This window comes from Mastigoproctus giganteus, chromosome 11 (genome assembly GCF_048544385.1).
Source record: "Mastigoproctus giganteus isolate SK-2022 chromosome 11, ASM4854438v1, whole genome shotgun sequence".
In the NCBI taxonomy this organism is placed as follows: Eukaryota; Metazoa; Arthropoda; class Arachnida; order Uropygi; family Thelyphonidae; genus Mastigoproctus; species Mastigoproctus giganteus.
In genome coordinates, this window is record NC_143585.1 from 91802802 (window position 1) to 91817832 (window position 15031).

The 15031-nt window shown below is 37.8% G+C and overlaps 2 protein-coding genes across 2 annotated transcripts in view; both read left to right on the plus strand.

Moving 5' to 3' along the window:
• LOC150078257 (protein TRC8 homolog) overlaps nt 1-15031 on the plus strand; it is a 169123-nt gene that overhangs the window by 31940 nt on the left and 122152 nt on the right. The gene's annotated exons all lie outside the window — the stretch shown is intronic.
• LOC150078258 (52 kDa repressor of the inhibitor of the protein kinase-like) lies at nt 6781-7311 on the plus strand. Its single transcript, XM_090384515.1, has one exon. The coding sequence runs from the start codon at nt 6781-6783 to the stop codon at nt 7309-7311; it is 531 nt and encodes a 176-aa protein (XP_090240641.1).

Sequence of the window (15031 nt, forward strand, 5' to 3'; positions counted from 1 at the left end):
GCGTTGATTCAAATTAAGACTCTAAGACGACCAGGCTAGCCCAATTAATAAAAAAAAAAACTTTGCTTAACTGGAATCAGGTGTGCACAATCAGGCTTTATGGAAACGAGATTGCTGAAACATTAAAGATTCAGTAACGGAATCCATGAACGATTTAAAGTAATGGGTATTACGGAGATGTCCAAAATGTATGGGTATTACGGAGATGTACAAAATGTATGGGTATTACGGAGATGTCCAAAATGTTAATATATTATATGACATTGAGGATTTTCGGCACGACCAACGACCACTGGTTCCAGTCCGATTCACGAGAATCAATACATTCTCCAAACTTCGTTATCGAGATGATATATTGGGGTAGGTAGCGCTATCCTTGTAGATTAGATTAAACGATTGAGCTATCCAGCATCAGTATATTGTGCCTGTATTTGCGCTTGTTCTTGGATCGATTTTCTTCTTTATTGGACGAAAAATCAGAGTTTCCGGGAGATAAAATCATGCCACCTTCGCAGAGGCTGCTGATTCGGCCATGTCATAATAAAAGCCAATAAACGTTCCTCTAATCTAGATAGTATTCGAACGCATTTCCACACTGTGTGGAAGGACAGCGATCATAGTAGCTATGCTAACCGCAGAGCATTCTGTCTTTGTGTTCTCCAAACCCAAATTCAAACGCCAGACTTGAACATGGTGCATCTTAAAACCTTAGGGCTTTTTCTTGTTCAAGAGTCCACAAATGATGGGCACCGTACAAGCACACAGTGGAGAAACTACAGCCATACTGTCAGGCAGGGGCGCGCTGTCCACGTGTGCAACGCACACAGGCGTCAGGAGGCCAAAGGTAAAATTCTTTGCAAAGTACAGTACAGTATTTAAAAAATAATTCGATGGCGCCTTATTTCATGACATTATCAATCTAAAAATTAAAACTGTTGATAATTAATAACTTTAATAAAATTAATAGCGATAATTTTGGGTTCATTTAGAGAGAAATTATGTTAAATTTTAGAATATTATTTTCTGATGTTTTTAAATTAATGGGGCGCCGTATAAATTTTTGCACACAGGCGCTGCACACTCCTGGCGCGCTTCTGCTGCCAGGTCCGCCACTTTGGTGGATGGGGTAGTTTGACTGCTAAAAGTGAGGGGAAGAGTACAGTCCAGCAATTTGGTCTTTGTGGGATACAGACCATACAATGTTCCATTGTCGGGTTTTATAGGGACTTCTTAATTATTGATGAATAGGGATTGTCTTGGCTTACGGATTGTCATTTTGCTGTTGCATCATCATAGGGCTTGTACGAGGGGAAATATTGAGAAGTTCGTAGCCGCATATAGAAATAATAACAATAAAATTGTGAATATTACTCGTTTAGTTATTTGGTCGTTTGTATAGCAAAAATATAAGTTCACAACTTAATTGTATTTTGCTCGAGAGTCCGTTGAACTTAGTGTAGTTTCTTTTTCTAGACAATAGCAAATTTTAACATCGAGCGGTCGTAATATTTTTTTTTTTTTTTTTTTTTTTTTAGGAGCATTAGCAACTAAGGCCATATTGCTCCGGGAATATGCGGTGGTCATTCCCTGATCTTTCCGCATCCTCCGTATTTGGTGGTGACGGGCTCGAACCCCGGTCTAATCAAGAAGCGTGTGCTACGCACTGTTGCTCCTTCCCACCTGGCTACGGAGGCGCCTGGTCGTTATATCTGTAGAAGAAGGATTTAATGCTGAAAGAAATCTATGATGATATCTGTATGAAAGCTTCTTCTGTTTTTTTTATTTTTTTTTTATTTAATGTACATATGCTCCGTTACATACATGGCGAAAAAATAGCCAGCTGAATTCAATCGAGAGGAGAGAGAGAGAGAGAGAGAGAGCGAGCATCGAAGATGACCCTCTCAATGGGCAACTACCAGCTGCTGATTTGCGCGAATACACTGATGCGATACACAATATGGTGACAGCAGATTGGCAATTACACTGGTAAAGAAAATAAAACTTTTTTTTTTTTTTTTTTCATCAAAGATGTAAACATACTACTTTTTCTGCCGACCGGGCTAGCTGGGTGGTTAAAGTGCTTGCCTGGCAACCCAAAGGTCGTGGGTTCGAATCCCGCCTCGGGCTTGGATATCACGATGGTGCCGCACTATCCGGTTGGATCTCACGGCCAGGATACACGAAGCAGGAAAAAAACTGGTTCCTTCGTGTATTGCTCACATCATACGATTAAAAAAAAAAACCGGTTCCTTCGTGTATTGCTCACATCATAAAACGATTAAAAAAAAAAGCCTACTTTTTCTAAATCACTTTTGCGTGCTGATTTCAAATACAGGGTGATTCCCTACCAGTGCGACAAACTTGCAGGAGGTGTAGGGGGCACAAAGACAATTCGGAATCACATAGCATTGCAGGGTCCGAAATGCCTTCGTCATGCGGTAGAGGACGTTGAATGGGAGGTCGCGCGAACAGCGATCCCGCTGGAAGTCAGCATTTGCGAACCGGTTCCCAAGGCAGTAGGATGGACGAGTATTCAAACGTTGAACTGGCCGACATGCACCTCGCGTATGGAGCTGCGGACTGTAACGGGTGCGCCGCTCTGCACTTGTACCAGGAACGTTTCCCGCACAGGCGTGCTCCTCATCGTACGATTTTCGCACGTGTGCACAGAAGGTTACGTGAGACTGGTTGCTTCGCGAGAGGTACCATGAATCGAGAGCGAACGACGAGGACGCCAGACAATGAGGAGAATGTCCTACGTCTTGCAGAAGGTAATCCGAGTATGAGTACTCGAGCGATAGGCCAACGACTGGGTATTTCCCAATCCACTGTATGGAGGATACTGTCAACAAACCAAATGAGTTCATACCATCTGCAACGCGTCCAATCATTGGAGCCTGCGGATTATCCACTCCGGAGGACTTTTGCTACTTGGTTTCTTCAACAGAAACGGTTCGCAAATGCTGACTTCCAGCGGGATCACTTTTCATGCGACCTCCCGTTCAACGTCCTCTACTGCATGACGAAGGCATTTCGGACCCTGCAATGCTATGTGATTCCGATTCGTTTTTGTGCTCCCTACACCTCCTGCAAGTTTGTCGCACTGGTAGTGAATCACCCTGTATATATATATATATATATATATATATATATTTTTTTTTTTTTTTTAATTCCCTAACACATCTAATTTTCTTAATACAGTACAAGATATCAGTACAAGTTAATTATAAGACAATTTCGTTAAAAAACACGACTGGTTACAATTACATTGTGTCTCTACTGCGGTATGGCGTGCGTCTTTGTGGAGTTCATTCCTTAGAATTCTTCAGGGTCTTTCTCCACTCTTCTTCTATTATGAATATCGCAACCTCATCTCTTTCCATTTTGGCTTTTTTTTACTTAGTCTCCATCCAGAAAGCTTAGGCGACCCTGGCGGAGACCAGGCAGAGTATGATGGGCAGCCTGGTTCATCTCCCCCAGTGATGGTGGCGGGCAACCTAACATCCCACTAGGGGCCTTGTTGTGTCTCTGGCTGCTTGGCCGCAGGTCACAGAGTACATACCGCGCAGATGTGGGAGCCACCGGTGACGCCTGACACTAAATACAATGCCACTTTCCATTTCGGCTGCGCCGGGTTGTAGTCCTTGTACCTCATTTTCCTCTTTCAATTCTCGTTCGCTTGTGTCCGTGTTCCCTGTTCTTTGTAGCTGGTCGCTCACTTTCTGCTTGATTTTTCCGAGATTGCAGGAACTATCAATTTCTTCGTAACGATGGTCCGTATTCATGTCGATGAATGTGTTCATGCATCATTTTTTTTTCTTCCTCCCTGGGTGGTCACTAGGCAGTTCTGCAGGAAGCACTTCATTTTGGTAGCCACGCGGGGGGCAGCACAACTTGCTCTGCTGTCTTCCTTGGGAGACTGTCTCCGACTTTTCGAACCTGTCGATACAGTATGTTCAATATTTCTACTTCTCATCTTCATCCAGCTGGACCTGTTTAGCTCTGGCTTTTTTCAATTAGTGGTAGGTGGTAGTTGTTCGGATCGACACCAGATGGCAGCACTGCCACAGTTATCACTTTACCTTTGGTAAGTAGGTCTGAAGCGATTTTTTTCCCTTCGCCTCGGGATTCAAACTCGCCATTGTAACCACTGGACTGATCGCGCCCATTATTATTATTAGTAGTAGTAGTAGTAGTAGTATTAGCATGAGCAAAATGATGCAGGGAAGTAAGCTTATGTAATACCAACCAAAAAGTATAAACAGCACAACAAAATAGATACGTGTAAATCGTATTTAAAAAATAAAAAGAGCTATTAATATAATATCACCTTCCCTCCTTTCATTTACGTATTTCTTTTAAGTATTTATCCAGTCCCTCCTTAAATTTAGATAAAACCACCCTCCACAAGAGTAGGTGGGAGTTTCGTCTAACAGCCAATTTTCTGGCGTTCAACCTATAGATTATCCCCTTTCAATTTAAATTGTGCTCCCTTATATATGCTGCTTAACTAAGCGTAAAAATTCCCTCGGCATTTAGTTTAATCAGACTTTTCAAGCCGCCTTAAACCTCGATCAGATTATCCCACAGATACCTGGTTTCCAAATGCGTGCAGCTTACAAAACTCGTCTCCTTGATAAGAATACCCTCTTTGTGCACGTAACTAATTTCGTTGCTTTTCCCTGTAGTCTTTCCAAGAAGTGTCGTAAAAGCCTGTGTTCAATATTCAAGATGCGCCCTAACCGTTCTTTTATGTAATGGAATAATCATCTCTTTATTTCTACTGGCAAAGTTCTTATACAGTATATCATTGACAGAATAGCGTGGAACGTCCTAGTAGCCAGTCTACGCTGTTCGGAAAACTTCATATCTTTGACTTTGCTCTCGTGTATGACGGTACTAATAAAGTAAAATATCAGATTTTATATAGTTACTCCCAAGCCCTTTTCATTATCATCAACTTTGAGTTTAGTGGAACATTATTCTACTCAGATGCGCCTTGCATCAGGACTGACGTAGCCGAGTGGTCAGGAACGAGAGTGCATAGCACGCGTTCCTTGAGTGACCGGGGTTCAAGCTCGTGACTACTAAATACGATAAATATTTGTATTGGCGATTTTTTGTAAACTCTACTGACTTGGTTGTCGTGCCGGAGTATAAACAGAAAATTTATTTTCCGCTGTTAAACCTCAGCTGCCATTTCTCAGCTCATCCAAATAATTTTAGTCTTGTTGAAGTAGCATACCCTAACTATTCTCATTAACTACTCCCCCCACCTTTGTATTATTATGAAACTTAGATATTAAACTTTAAAGTACCTACATCAATATGATTAATAAATATTAGAAACGTTAAGGGATCAAGAACTAGACCCTGCGAGCATGGGCGTCCGCAGAGAGAGGAAAACGGGGCACTTGCCCCCCCCCTCCCCTCGCCCTGGGATCGAGTAAAAAATTCCACAAATTATAATCATAAAAGTGATTGAGATATGTAACCTTACACCGTCAACCATGGGACGCTTTGTCTGCCTTAAAATTTGATTAGGGGTTGGCCGGTTTCGGCCCTCTGCGGGGTAACCATAGAACACATGTTTCATCTATTGCAGCAATAAAACATGTGTTCCTGTTTTTGGTTTATTACAGCAATAAAACATGTGTTCCTGTGTTTGGTTTATCTTTTTCTGATTTGTGAAAAAAATGCTCATTACTGTTGTGAACAGCAACCAGTTCGTTTGCCCTCTGTATCTAGTGAGTCACTGAATGAAGTGTGAATTGTCAATTTATAGTGAAACTAATTTAAAAAGAAAAATACATTTTTAAAAGGTAAGTGTATGTAATTTAATATTATTTTACGTGTTAGTTTTATGATTTTTTTTTAATTTTAAACTGAAATAATTTAATTTATGGTTTTGGAATTAATTAATTAGTTGATTTTTAATTAAATATGTCAAATTATATATGAAATTGTGCTAAAAACTGTATTAATTCCGAATACTTTTTTTTCCAAGAATTAAAGATCATCAAAATCGATGTAAAATAAAAATAATGTATTTATAGTTTTATTCTAAAAAGACATTTTCTTATTTGTGTAAAATAGAAATTGAGCAGGAAAAATGTATGCCTTCGGATACACAAGTTGATCCGATTCCTGGAACATCAATTCAAAATGACTCTGTCGAGTTAATTTCATCAAATAATTTATTAGAATATGATATTGGTTCTTACGTTGGAGTTTCTGCTATAACACCAACTAAATTTAAAGTTTTAAATCCTTTCTAATACTTATGTTCCCAACAAGGACGGACTATGATTTCAAAAAAGATTCTTCTGGAAAGAGACAGTTTAGATTTGCTTGGTTAGAGGAATACTCACCATGGTTGTGTTATTCAAAACTACAAAAAGGTGCGTTTTGTTTGTACCAAAAGTACATCGGGGCTGTCAAGGCGCATTTATAAAAACTCCATTTATAAAATATAAAGAATTTAACCAAGCCGCCAGAAATCACATGTCATCTCAATGACACAAAGAAGCTGCCATTGATGCACAGATTTTTATAACAATACACAAACATCCAGAAAAAAATATAATTTGTCAAATTGATAAATCAATACAAAAAACTATAGAGTCCAATAGAATTAAATTAGGTTATATTTTATCAGCCATTGTATTTTGTGCCACACATGATTTGCCGTTACGGGGAAAAAGGAGTGATTCTGGAAATTTACATGATTTATTTCAATTTCGGATCGAAGTGGGAGACTTAATTTTAAAAGATCGTTTGATGAAAGCTCCTGCAAATGCCCGGTACACTTCTGTAAGAACTGAACATCAACTAATAGAATTTTGTGAAATGGAAATACGAGAAAGCATTGTATCTGCTGCAAATAAATCTATTGGATTTTCAATCTTAGCTGACGAAACCGCAGATATTACTGGGGTAGAGCAGCTTTCACTTGGCATTAGGTTTGTTGACGAAAATAAAAATATAAGGGAAGAATTTTTAGGATTTACAAAACTCTATGATATGGATGCGAAAAGTATTAGTTCCGCTATTTTAAATAAATGTACTGAATATGGTTTGGACATGAACAAATTAATTGGACAAGGATACGATGGCTGTGCAAGTATGGCAGGAAAGGAAGCTGGTGTTAAAGCCCAGATAAAAAATATATATCCAAAAGCCACTTACGTACATTGTGCTTCTCACAGATTAAACCTAGTTGTGAATGACCTAAACGTTGTACCAGAAGTTCGCCAGACAATAGGAATTATAAAATCTATAGTAAATTTTTTTAGAGAAAGTCCAAAATGAAGAGCCATCGTGCCAACAATTCCTTTACTTTCAGAACTAGATGGACTTTGAAATATCAAAGTATATCGGTTTTTTCAAAGAATTTAACTCATTTTCAATAAATTAGAAGAAATTTCTATGAACTGGACAGGATCAACACATCAAGAAGCGCATCACTTAGTAACGTCATGTAGTACTTCAATGTCTATTATTTGTTTAAATATAATATCAAAATATACTGCTATTCTCGAACCAATAATCCAAACATTACAAGCCATAGATATAGATTTACTAGCCGCTCACCAACATATTGAGGACTTACTTAAAATATTTGCATTTCGTAGGGAAAATTATCTAAAGAAAAATTTGAAGAGATTTATAAACTTTCACTAGATATGGCTGAAAAATTAACAATGAAAATAGAAATACCTAGACGATGTTCCATACAGAAATACAGATGCAATTATCCTGGAATCACACCTGAAGACTATTATCGGCAATCAATATTTATCCCATACTTAGATTCTTTAATTTCATCCTTAAAATCAAGATTTTCCTCGGATAACGAAATAGCATTTACAGTATTTCAGTTTATCCCAAGAATATTCTAAAAATAGATAAAATAAAGTTCCAAAACAACGTCAAAAGAGTAAGCGAAAAATACAATTAACAATATTTAGAAATAGAGGCAACAACGTGGTATGAAAAATGGACAAATTTTCCTTCGACTGATATTCCCCAAACTTTACCAGAAGTTTTGAACATTGTGACTATTTACCTTCTATTCATTCGGCAATAACTATTGGTATGACATTACCTGTTACGACTTGTACCATTGAAAGAAGTTTCAGAACCTTGAAACGTGTGAAAACATCGTTAAGGTCTACTTTCTCAGCAACTCGCTTATCAGGTTTATGTATGATTAGTGTGCACAGGAAGAAACTAGAAGAAAAACAATAAAGAAATTTATTGAAAATGTCATCAATAGGTTTGCAAACGATAGACAGAGAATTCAATTCTTATACGATACGTGATTATTTGAATTATTATTATCTATATATATATTAATTCTTGTTTCCTTTATATTGTAAATTTATATAAATTATGTATGTGTTTTTATATTGATGCAATACTGTATTCTATAATCTACTTGAGAAAAAAAAAATTAATTAAATAAAAATTTATTGATGTAATTATTTCTCTCCAAGCTTTGCCCCCCCCCCCCTGGAAAAAATTTTCTGTGGACGCCCCTGCCTGCGAGACCTCACTCATAAGATAGTCCATAAAGAACGACAGCCATTTATAACTGCTGTCCATTTTCTCCTACAACTTAACCATCCCTTTATCCAGGGTAGCAACTCGTCCTTAATGCCTATTGTTCCAATGACACAACAATTGTTCCTCCGGTCATTAATTCGTGGTACTGTGTTAAAACTACTTTAATCCCGAACCCCCCCCCCTTTCCTCGTGTGTAGCTGATGACATGAAGAATTTTTATGGGCCTTTTTTTCACAACGTGGCTGAGTTAGTGGGTCTCAGTCCAGGGTAGCGTTGTTTTTTCTTTCGGAAACTCAGGTTTTTCGTCCGACAAACAAAATCGATCACACAGACAATTTACAGACTACTCAATATGACCTAAGTTGCTAATGCGCCTAAAACCCTACTACAACAACAACCCGCCTTCTCCTTTGCATGCATAGTTACACTTTAAAAATATTCACAACAATAGTTCAGACAATAGATCTTAGATTATAGTTCAACAATAGATCTTAGCCGAGGAAGCCGATCACGAAAGAAAAACATTGCGCGTTACCGTCACTTTGTAACAACTTCCTGGTTATTTAAGTTTTCAGTAAGCCTTTTCAAATTTTATTGTAATTTCACTTTATTATTACAATTTACACTGAGTTGTCTTTGCGTCAGCAACACCCCTCTTGTGTAGGGATGGACTTGTCTGTGACGCTGAATAAGGCTCAAATGTCGGGAACGGATGATACAATCTTTTTTTTTTTTTTTTTTTTTTTTTTTTGAGTGTCTGCGAGGAAGAATGGATCGGCGTTGAAATCTTTAACTTCGAACATGGAATGACTGTGTAGCAAGATGTGCAGGTACCAGTATCTCGATAGCAGCCAACATGGTTGTGCCTTCATTCTACTCCTGGACTGTCTTAAGTAAACTGTTACCTGGATTTTACTTTATTTGTACCTGTTTATCAAAAACACTCCTGGATGTCAATTTTATATATATGCAAATATAACGAGAGTTTTTGCCCTATTTGCACTGCAGCAACTGCTCCGTCTAGTTTTTGGTGTTCTTACAATTCAGGAGTCTTAAGCCTGCAAATATCTTTTATATAGTGATTGATGTTGATCCCAGAATCTGGGTTGTGATTTGCTATGGAGGTTAATCTATAGTTGGAGAAGCGAGTTCCACTTCTCCTGTTATTTCTTTATTTTTTCTTTATATCTATTATTTTCAAATTCCAAGGCGGATCCCTCTGCTGGTCCCTCTCTACTATCTTTTCCCTCCCCTTCCAGTTCCCATACTTCTCCTTCTGTCTTTCTCTTCTCGTGTCTCTAATTGGGTTTTCCTGGATCTTTGCCTTGGGTTGACCTAGCATGAGCTAATAATATATCCTGGCCGCCTCCTCGTGGCAGGGATGGGGGTGGACGTGGTGACCAGGTGTTGCCGCTTCCCACCTGCTAAGAGCCAGGTATCGGCCGACAACAACAACAGAACACATCATAACATTTATACACCCAGAACACTACATACAAATGGCCGGTTTTGGCGTAAGCTTCAACACAAGAAGTACAATAGTGGCTAATGGGGGAAACCCTGGGGTCCGCCACAAGAACACATGAATGTCCCTATGCCTCCATTTTCTGGTATCACGCGTCTACCGTGACTGGCTCAGTAGCGGTCCAATAACCAGCCCCACTCATAAGATAGTCCATGGAGAGCGGCAGCCATTTATAATTACTGTCAACCACGTGGTGAGCGTCGTGTGTCTCCTCTCGTAACACAACAGCAATGCAGCATAGTGATCCAGCTAACAGCCCAGTGCAATGTAGGAATAGGAAGACTACATGGTTAAGTAATCTATGGCATTCGACGACCGTCACAAGTATCCTGCTCACTGCAAGACACAAGACATAGCGCCTGGCATGGGCATGTCAGCAGCAACGCTGGAGACTACTAATATATAGAAATCTGTCGCCTGGTCTGATGAATCCTCTCTACGTTTCCAGCTCTCTACTTGCTGATGGGCGTATCCGCATTTGGAGAAAGCAACAGGAGGCGCCATGGCACTGAATGTACTGTTGGTGTTTGGCAGGCTGAAGGCGGTGGTATTATGGTTGGGGACTGTTTTCGTAGCATGCCCTCGATCCTCTGACCACCATTAATCAATGGCTCGATGGGGATGCTACCATTTAATCGTCGTCAAGTGCATCCCTTCATGACTACAGTATATCCAGATAACTCTGGTATCGGTCAACAATTCAACGTGTCATGCCACAAGGCCTGGTAGGTTCCTAACTGATTTCAGAACTATAACAGTAAATTCTCCGTCCTCCCATGGCCGTCCAATTCTTGATCTCAGTCGAATTGAGCATGTTTTGGATCTATTGATAAAGGACATTGAATGCTGCCACCATCCACCTGATGAGCTGGCGTAATACTTGCACATCAGGTGGACACATTGTGCAACGCATGAGTAGCACTACCACATACACTCTGTAGCACCTTGTGAAGTCCATGCTAAGACGAGTACGGGCTGTGTTATGGGCAAAAGTGGTCCCCACATGGTATTAGATAGGTGTTGCTAATGCGAAGTCAATTTGATGTAATAATAATTTTTCTGTTTATACTCCGGTACGACCACACTGTCAGAGGAGTTCACAAGGCAGAGAGAATACAAGAAACAGCATCGTATTTAGCAGTGACGGGCCTGACCACTCGGTTACGGCGACCGGTGTATATATTCTTAGTCTATATAAGCAAAACCTAAAATCATTTCATGGGGGAAGAATCTGCAAAAATGGTGAAAAGGTCGAGTCAACAATTACAATGAGGTAGAAAAATTATATCCCATGGAAAAGTGTCGAGAAACACTCTTCTATAGGATATCAGGTGTTATTAGTGATCAATTCAAATATTTAACATTTTTGGGTGAGCAAATGCAGTAGTTTTTTTCTGGCTAAACTCCTTCACAGTTGTACTCGTGTCGAAAGAAGTTTTATTAATTAGAAAACTAAATTTAATATATTGATATAAATAACTTATCTATTAAAGACCACATAGGCTAAATTAAAAGGACCTCAAAAGCCAAGTATTTACTTCATATTAATACTTCATCCGTGCTAGCTATTAAATTGCAAAAATAAAATAAATAAGCATCACCTGTAAATATATTTTTTATGACTGCATTAAAGTCAGATGAAATTTCAGATGTATAAGACTAATGAAAGTAGATAGCGTAAATCATTAATTATGTGTTTTAACTTATTTCTGATGTATTCGTATGCTGTATATTTTTAATGATCTGATACTTAAAATTTATGTATGCATCGATTTTACCTGGTTTTAAGTGTGGTCATTAAAAATTATTAATCAGTACTGTTTTGTTTTATTTTATTTTACAGTTTATTAATCATTATGTCGAAGTGAATCTATCATGAGAGTGATGTAGCAATAATATTACCAGAAATGTTTCGACATCATTGTCCAAGTACAAATTCTAGAACATTCGTGATATGTATTGACCTTGAAATTCCACACCTGTGTGAGAAATAGTGTATAATCTTTGCGTGTGCTGGATAAACTTTTGACATAAAAGATTTCTGTTCCTGTTTTTGCTGGCAAATATTAATATTTTCCAATTCGATCACTGCTCTTAATCAGATTTTGAATTTTTTGAATAAAGAATTTTATTATTATTAGATATTATCTTGGTTTCGAAAAGTTTAATTTATTTCATATAAATTGCAAATGTCCATTTTAAAATGAAATAAAATAAATAAGCGTGGAAGAAATCAGTACTAAATTTCCTTATTCCTTTTCTAAACAAGGAAAGATGACATTATGCATCGCTGAGAAAAATGTCTGCATAAGGAAGGAAATTTATTATACACGGATGAAATCATTGCACAAATAAACGTAAAACATAGAAAAGACATTTCCTTAACTACACGTGGGTCATGACATATTTATTGTAAAAATAAATTTACCCATATCGATTTGCAGAGTAACGATTAAAAATTCCGTACATTTTCGTCTTTGAAAAACACATACAACCAGGAGCGTAACTATGCCTCTGCAATTGTAGTGGGGCCAGAATCCAAAGGGAGTCCGAATGCGAGAGAAAGATATGGCTATGAATTATCATTCCTAAAAATTTATATTTTTTTGTCTCTATATACAGAGAAGTATCGGGGGGTGGGGGGGAGTTAATCGCTCCGGGCGTTAAAGCAAAGGGGAAGCCAAACGCCAAGCAGAAACCACCTTGATTACGAATTTGCAATATTAAGAGTAACTCAAACTACGCAGATATGTTTTAAGAATCCCTACTTCTCGTATATAAGGTATTTCAATTAAAAGGCGTCAGGTTCTATATTACTTATTTTATGTTTAAAGTATTATCCTACGCACTAAATTTAAATTTTGCCAAATGAATTGCTTTTTAACCCAATCGTTTAGCTGTGTAGAACTGATGGTAGTAGGAGTGCAGCTGTGTCGCGCCTTCTCAGGCTACATCCATTTTTTTTTATAAAATTGTTTTACTTTCGTTTCAACAACGCCGATTACGTTTTTAGACTGAGGATGGGAGGTCAACTTTTCCGTTGAGAAAAAAGTAATTGATTAGTCAGTATTTTAATACAGAAATCTCAAAATCTAAACATTAATACCGAGTCCGATTTTAACACCAAACTTAAAAATTTCAGCTCAAATACTGTATGACAAAAAACGTTTCAGATGACAAATAGCTTAAACCTTAAATCTAAGAAATAAGCGACAGATCCCAGTGCCTTTTAATTGGAATATTCTGTGAATCTACAGTGGCGGACAAAAAAACTGCATCATTTGTGAATTTTTCAAATAATGAGTTTTGCGCTGCATTGTGGGTTGCAGAAATGTTCGAAATGCATTTGTTAGATGGGATATATATCTCTATGAATGAAATCCAATAAAAAGATTCCATCTATATACCTAATTGCCATAAATATCTTCCCAAAGTGTAAAATACGTAATTAATGGAAATATGAAAAATCATGCAAATGGCAATTATGACAACGAAACGTACATTTTATTGCATTTACGTTTACAAACTGAAATGGCAAGTTAACGTAATAGTATTATGTACTGTAAATCAGCAAAATACGTCCTCAGTATTTAGTTGTTCCTCCTCGGGCTGCAATTACAGCCTTGCAACGATCTGGCATAGAGCTAATCAACTTTTGGATATACGGTTGCCCAATTTCGTGGTACCATACCCTTACAATGCTCTTCTGCAGCTGAATCTTACTCGTTGGCTTCTGAACAATTAGACGACATTATGTACCAGCAATTTTCAAAGGGTTCAAATCTGCTCTGTTGCCAGGCCAGTCCAACACTGTAATGCCAGCATTTCTGAGGTATGACTGCACCTTAAGGGAGAAAAACGAGGGAAAACATTGGTGTAAGTATGTTTTAAGCCTTGTGAGACAAGAAGACAAACTCGTCATTAAATCTAAATAGCATAAAACTTACCAATTTTGCTGTGTGGCAAGATGTTGGATCTGCTGACGAGGCTAGTAGGGCCCAGACGTGTTCAAAGCCGCTAAGTGGATTTTTCTTATTTATTGATTTGAAATTATTGTTTTTCTAAAACTTTTGATTTAAATTTAGTAGTATAGCATTATTTTGTGATATTTCTGATTAATCTGGTGTATTTATTCTTTACTCGGCCATGTAATTGCATAACAGTATCGGTAAGCGTATCAAATCCACTTGTTACAAGTTACAACTCCGCTGAACGAGAAGTTTTTTTAGCCATATTTAGCCGCTTATTGAATATTTTTTACATCAAATTATTTTGTGTAAGTAGCTTATAGACCTAGTAAGGATCGTTAATTTATTCTGAATCGAGACAGCGAGATTTGAAAGTTAATTAATACTTAAGTGTCCATAGATTACCGTTCGTAAATTCCCGCCTTTGTCTTTGTCATACGATCGTTATATATCGAACCTAGATAGCGTTAGTATAGTATAGGTTATAATATTTTCAGCGATCGGTAAAATCTATTAAACTTGTTGAACTTCGTTGGCATTTAAATTGCACTTTAACTAAATACATATACCGACTTAGATTACAAACGTAACATAATTAATTAATACATAACTGATACGGAAGTTATATAAAGGGAACTCGGAGATAGTTAATACTTGACACTAAAAAATATATATACCATTATAACTGTGTTGGGAGATAAGTTAGGGTTATAAACTGAAATTGAAATTTTATTTAAATTAAAAGTAATCATGACTCAGACCAGAGCAGTATAACAAAAGGCTCAAGCTAATGGAAGTGCTGTGGCTCAGAGGAGAACTGAGGGGGGTAGTTGCCTTCTAAATCACAGCCTCCTAAAATGCACAGCTTGCATGATGTTTGTGGAGCATTCAGGTACGGGACATGATATTGCCATGGGGGATGTCTTTGTGTGTGCGCGATGCAAGGAGTGTATCGAAATCAGGCAACAAC